At 47.2% G+C, this 6,000-nt stretch overlaps 1 protein-coding gene across 1 annotated transcript in view; it reads right to left on the reverse strand.

Annotated features, from left to right (window-relative positions):
- Positions 1-5,737, reverse strand: part of RRAS2 (RAS related 2) — a 46,799-nt gene extending 41,062 nt beyond the window's left edge. Inside the window, exon 1 of the mRNA XM_068398241.1 lies at positions 5,424-5,737. Coding sequence (XP_068254342.1) covers positions 5,424-5,528 — 105 coding nt within the window. The 5' untranslated portion in view covers positions 5,529-5,737. The remainder of the gene's footprint in view (positions 1-5,423) is intronic.
- Between the last annotated feature and the right edge of the window lie 263 nt (positions 5,738-6,000).

The following is a 6,000-nucleotide window of genomic DNA, read 5'->3' on the forward strand; positions in this document are numbered from 1 at the left end:
ACCTCAGTAGATGCCAACAATCACTCGCTCACTCTCCTACGCTGTATTTTGTCACCTTGCGTTACACAGTACTACTTACCATAAGAAGGCCCCACGCTTTATCAGAATGTAAGCATACCAGTCCCTAGCGTAGCCCTGCATGAATCTGCAGCCTGGAATTCATGGCATTTTATTCCTTTGATTTTCTTATTGGCTTACTTGAAGAACATTTATTTGACGGTCAGCAACAGTTAGTCACAATACCTACACACTGCAGAGGGATTTGCACGTCCCCCAAGTCTAGCATACAAAAGTGGTACACTAAGACACCGGGGTCTGACAAACATCCAGCACGCCAGCTCACACACCAGCTGCATTTTCAGTTGTTGCTTTTCAATCTGCTTTACTACTCTATTTTAGAGCTTTACCATAAGATTCAGAACAAGCTATTTTCTTGCCCAACAGCTATATCAGAGAGAAAAGATACTTTGAGATAACCCACCTTTAGCTTTATTGCTAGTTAATGAGAACTAACAGTCTTGTGAAAGTAGAAGCTTGGAAAACGAAAGAAAAAAGGAAAAAAAAAAAGTCTGAACAGCTGCTCACCACCCATCTGCAAGTCATATATGTTTGCTTTCAGACAAGTGTCTGATATTAACATTAAAGAATCCACAAATCTGCATCCAACTCGTTTTACTCACCAGTTAGTAGAACAGTAAGCTCAGCTCCAATTAGAACTTGTTACTGACAGTTTAAGAGCAGTAGGAAAAATATTTTAGTTTACAAATGTGGCAGTAAGAATTAAACTAGTAAAAACAGCACGAAATCAGTAAGCAAACAACAAAAAAACCCCACCACACTGGACTCCTACATACATTTTATGTTACATTAAGCGTTTTAGCAGTCTCAACCATGTTCATGCATTACCATAGCTAACATTAAGCTGATTAACAAACTAAGCTCAACTCAGCCACACTGAATTACATCCAGTCAATACCATCCTAAGATTCTAGTGACATTAATTAACTAATAAATTCTTCTAAGTCACCAAAGTCTACTCAGAATGCAAAAATATACATGTCATTGTCACAAAACAAGAGCTATAGTTTTATGAAGAGGAAAAACAGTATGACAAATAATTTTAACAATTCTGATCAAAAGCATCCACTATTTTGCAGAGCAGATTTGAAAGAATAAAACATTAGTGGCTTTCTTGCTGTACACTGCGAAAACTAGCTACACATTGTTCAGTTTAACACACACAAAAAAAGCATGAAGTAAATGGCAACTGCAGGATAAGAAAAAATGCAGAGGGTGATTAGGTATTTGCTAGGCTGTATTCCCTTTGAGCAAGGAAACCTGAATATTACAAAGGGCTGAGTTAGAAGGGAATGTGGGGTATTTTGTGACAGACCTCTGCATGACAGCTGGAGAAAAGCTATTGTGGCAACAGCTGTGTGCTCTGCACAGCTCATACTCCCAAATACCTCAGCCTGCTAAGAGGCCAGTGAACTGGCTGCGATGCATTTTAAAAGTTTTCTGCCTCTTGGGATATGAGCATGATGGATTATTTGTGTATGTTTTAAATAAGAGAAGGAATGCTTAGTTCTATCACGTACAGTATTACAGAACACTGTGCTGTAATGATGACCTATCATTCACTGCTGCTTTCCTAAAGTTTATAGCTGCGACAGATCCCATCAACTCTCCTCTACAATTAAAACGTCTTCACTTCCTGTCTTAACAGAGCACCGACTCGGCAGCAGTCAGTTCATATATCATATCCTGATTTAAAGGAAATGATTTGATATTTCCAGGATGAAATCCTGGCCCACCAACAGCAATATTGAGCTCTGTTTATCTCCCCAGAGGATGAATTTTGAGGAACACACCACTCATCTAACCACTGAAAGCTTTGATCTGCTAATTTGTACTCCAAAGTTGCTAGATGAACTGAAAAGTGAACCCAAGATCACAAGCAAGTGACCAGTTACATCTCATGTACCATTCCTACTGCGCTGTACTAATTAGCACAGCAGTGTTGAACCCAGGACGTGAGAGACAGCCTTCATTGTACAACATGGGTTTGCTCGCTCAGCCTCCTCACAAAAACATTGTTGATGCAGCTCAGACTGAGGCACAACAATCTTCAGGAACCGATACTCTCGCACACAGGACACCGTGCACAGGAGTGCTTTACGTGCTCATCACTTCCATAATAAGAGCCCAACCTCAGCCATTCCTACTGTTCTAAGAACCAATGCTACCTGTTTCCCCACCAACACCTAAACAGGGCTGGAAAGGATGGATGTGCTGTGCACAAATCCCAGAAAGCTGGCAGAAGAAAGAAGATGAACTGGTTCTTCCTATATCCTCAGTTCCTCTTGTTTTCATTGGTTTCATCTGAAACAAAGGGCTTTCCCATTTTTAAATATGAATCCCCCTTAGTCTTTCAAAGGTACAACATAAATCACAGCACGTGCTTTCCCATGAAATCCTATCTCCACAACAGTCTTGTTTACAGGGAAATAACCAGCAGCACTGAAGTAGAAGCAAGAGTAACTGCACTGGAGTACTGATTTACTGAAAATTAAATGCAAGATTATAGAAAAGCAAGAACAAGTGTGGAAATATTTGCTAGTATCAGTAAGAAGAAACTTTCCTTTTTGAGCTTCAAAACTGAGTTGGCAACAGCCGTGTTTTAAAGACAAGCAATAAAAAAAGCAAAAGAGAATTTAAATCCTTCACTGACATCAAGATTCGTCATGTGGCAAGAGCTAGTACCAATCCACACTTCAGTGAAGGCAACTACGAGTTTGCCACTTAATCCTAAGAAATTCCAAAAATGAAGCACATGACTTGCTTGTAATCAATTTTAAAACAATTTGGAGCAGTTTCTATGCAGTCTTAGAAGACAAACAACGTATTTGGCAATACACTTGCCATACAGAAACTACAGAAGTGGTTGCACAGCACCACACACACTTGGTAACATCACAAGCTATAAGAACTCAGGAAGATGTTGTGGTATATAAATAACACACCGAGCCTGATCTCTTATTGCCCGTAACTGCATAGCGAGCATGGAAACAATACAAAACTCTTCTCTAAGGCATCTGAGGTTCTGTCCAGGTCTTTATTTCCCACCTATTTCTCATTTTTTCAGAAGGCTGAACTTTCTGCTAAACATCGCTTTGTGGTGGCAAGATTTTATCTCAAGATAGAGCAGCTGAGAGGGCAAAAAGCTGTAGATAATTTAATACAAACTGACAATAAGTTGTTTTGAAAAATTCACCCTCAGCATATCAGCTTAATGCTACAGTGCTGTTCCCCCACCACTCTTTCAAAGCGAACTATTTCTTCTTCTGCTATTAATTTGAAGAGATTCTTGTATGTGACAAAGCAGACGCAAGTTCCTCTTTTGCAGCTATTCACTGGAAGACAAGTGCCAGTCAGAGCACTTCAGCGAAAACTTTTACTTCTACAGAGGCGCAGCTCAAGCTTTTACTTCAAAGAATAAATACCTACCAGCATTCACATATTATCCACACTCGGCAGAACCTTACTACTATTAAAATAAGTGGACATCAAGTGTGAACTTCACTTTTTTTTTTCTCCTCTCCTTATGTCTTTAATTTAAAGACTTTTTTTTTTTTTTTTGTGAAGTTAAAATTATCCAAAAGCCTTTATCATGGCCAGGAACTTCAGAGATCCATTCAGCAACATTTTCCATGACAGCAGCATCTCAGAACCGAACATAAGCTGTGTCCAGCTGCACACATTACTGTCATAACCGGTTTAGATGTTCCCAGGAAGATGCAGGGAATACCATCCAAAGCAATGGTACCATGTTTGAGTGAATAGCACTCTAAATCAGCTTCAGTCAACCACCATAATTAATTATCTCTATATACAAGCAATGAGAAATTCAATCCACCCACTGAGAGGACTGCAGTTGTTCTAGCCCCATCCCCTTCAAACAGACCAGCGAGTCAGTATCTGACCAGCATCTGATCAGCTATCTACATGTCCGACAAACAAGGCTCCTATACAACACAGATTTCCATTCCATCTCAAATGCACTGTTCTAACTCATTTCCAAAGAACTAATTCTCCTAAAGTGCCAGTTATTTTAATGTCCTGTACAATACTGGATCTTCTAAGCATTCAGCATCCAGTACTTACCCAGATTTGGAAAGGGTTGTTTTCTGTGTAGTTACTTAGTCTACGCTGCAGAGCTTAAATTCTCAGCAGAATATTACAGCTAATGAACACATGGATGCATGCATTAGTGAAGAAAATCTGAAGTAAAAAATAGTCTATTTGATATCAGATCACCTGTTCTAACAAAATACTTTTTGAGAATATCATTGCCCCAAGCGTTAAAAGACAGGTTTGCCTTCTCTCAAACAGCCTAGCTTAAGGGTAGGTAGAATATTACAGCCTCTCCTCGGTGGAATTAAAGAAAACAAACAAAAAGACATTCTCTCCAGATTTGCTCATCTGCCATCAGGAATACCAGCAAGCAGAATGCAAGTAGTTATCTCCTCCTTCCACCATAAACAGAGGCGGATTAATAACACTCCCATGACAGTGGTAGAAACGCTAAAAACAACAGGGCAGAAGATGAAAATAAATAAAAGGGCAATGGCTGAATTAGTGGCGGAACAGGAAAAAGGACCCTTCCTCACGAGACCGATACATACACTTTACATCACCTATTCTGTCATGTTTTTTACTGGAAATAAACAGAAAAAAAAAGTTGAATTATTTAGAAGTTAAAGCATCATCAGCAAGAGCTCAGAGGGGCGGTGGGCGATGGCTGGTCAGAGCCACCACGGCGTGCCCCCCTCTCCGCAAATCCCGCTCCTCTCTTAGGGGGCTGCCAGAGCTCCCTCGCCCCTCGCCGGGCCGGCACAAGAGGCGCAGGCTCAGCCCCGGGGCAGCTATTTCGGAGCCGGACGCCAAGTGTCACTGCTCCCCCGGCCGCGGCCGGTCACCGCCACTGCCGCTTCCCGGGCGGAGCGCGGGGCCAGACCCCGCCCGCGCCACCGATCCCACCGCCCCGGCCACCCCGAGCCCCCGACCCGGCGCGGCACAACCCCACCCCGGCGGAGGTGCCCGGCGGACCGGGGGCGGCGTCCGCCCCTTCCCTCCCTCCAGAACCTTCCCGGGGGCTCACACCGCCCCGGGTGCCGCGCCCCAACCGCCGCACCGGGCCCCTCAAGGTCACGCCGCCACCTCCCCACCCCTGGCTTCCCGCTTCCCCGCCCGGCAGCGCGGCGAGCCCCGCCGCCGCCACCGCCGGCAGCCCGCGGCGCCTCCGGGAGCTGCCGCCCGCCGCGCCAGCCCCGGCCCCCCCTCGCTGCGCGCCGGGCAGCGCCCAGGCCCCGGCGCCGCGGCCGGGCGGAGCGGTTCACCCCTCAGGCACCGCGGCCCCTCACCTGGATGAACTGGATGGTGAGCGCCGACTTGCCCACGCCGCCGCCGCCCACCACCACCAGCCGGTACTTCTCCTGCCCCGGGCCGTCCCTGCAGCCCGCGGCCATGGGGGAGCCGAGCGGAGCCGATCGCGGCAGCGCCGCCGCCGCCGGGTCCGCCGCCTCTCTCCCTCCCTCCCGCTCTCTCCTCCTTCTCCTCCTCCTCGGCCCGCCGGGGCTGAGCAGCCCCAGGCCCCGCCGCCCGTGCGCTCCGCCGAGTGCGCCGCCGGCAGCGCCGAGCAGAGCGGAGCGGAGCGGAGCGGAGGGCGCCGCGGCTACAAATGGCCGCCGGGGGGGCGGAACCCGCCTTATCGGTATGCTAATGAACGCGACTATATGCATGACGGGGCGGGGCCTGCCGCTCACCGCCCCGGCGCTGGGCTCCTGCGGGCAGCGCGGCCCGGGCCGGCCCGGCGGCGGCGGGACCGGACGGGAGAGGCCGGCAAGCAGCGAGACCTCCGGCTCCTCGACACCGCACCTCTTTGTTTTTAACGTGCGGGTTGTGACAGCCCCTGGGTCACCCCTCTCCTCCGCACTCTCC

Source organism: Nyctibius grandis, chromosome 4, assembly GCF_013368605.1.
Source record: "Nyctibius grandis isolate bNycGra1 chromosome 4, bNycGra1.pri, whole genome shotgun sequence".
Taxonomy (NCBI): Eukaryota; Metazoa; Chordata; class Aves; order Nyctibiiformes; family Nyctibiidae; genus Nyctibius; species Nyctibius grandis.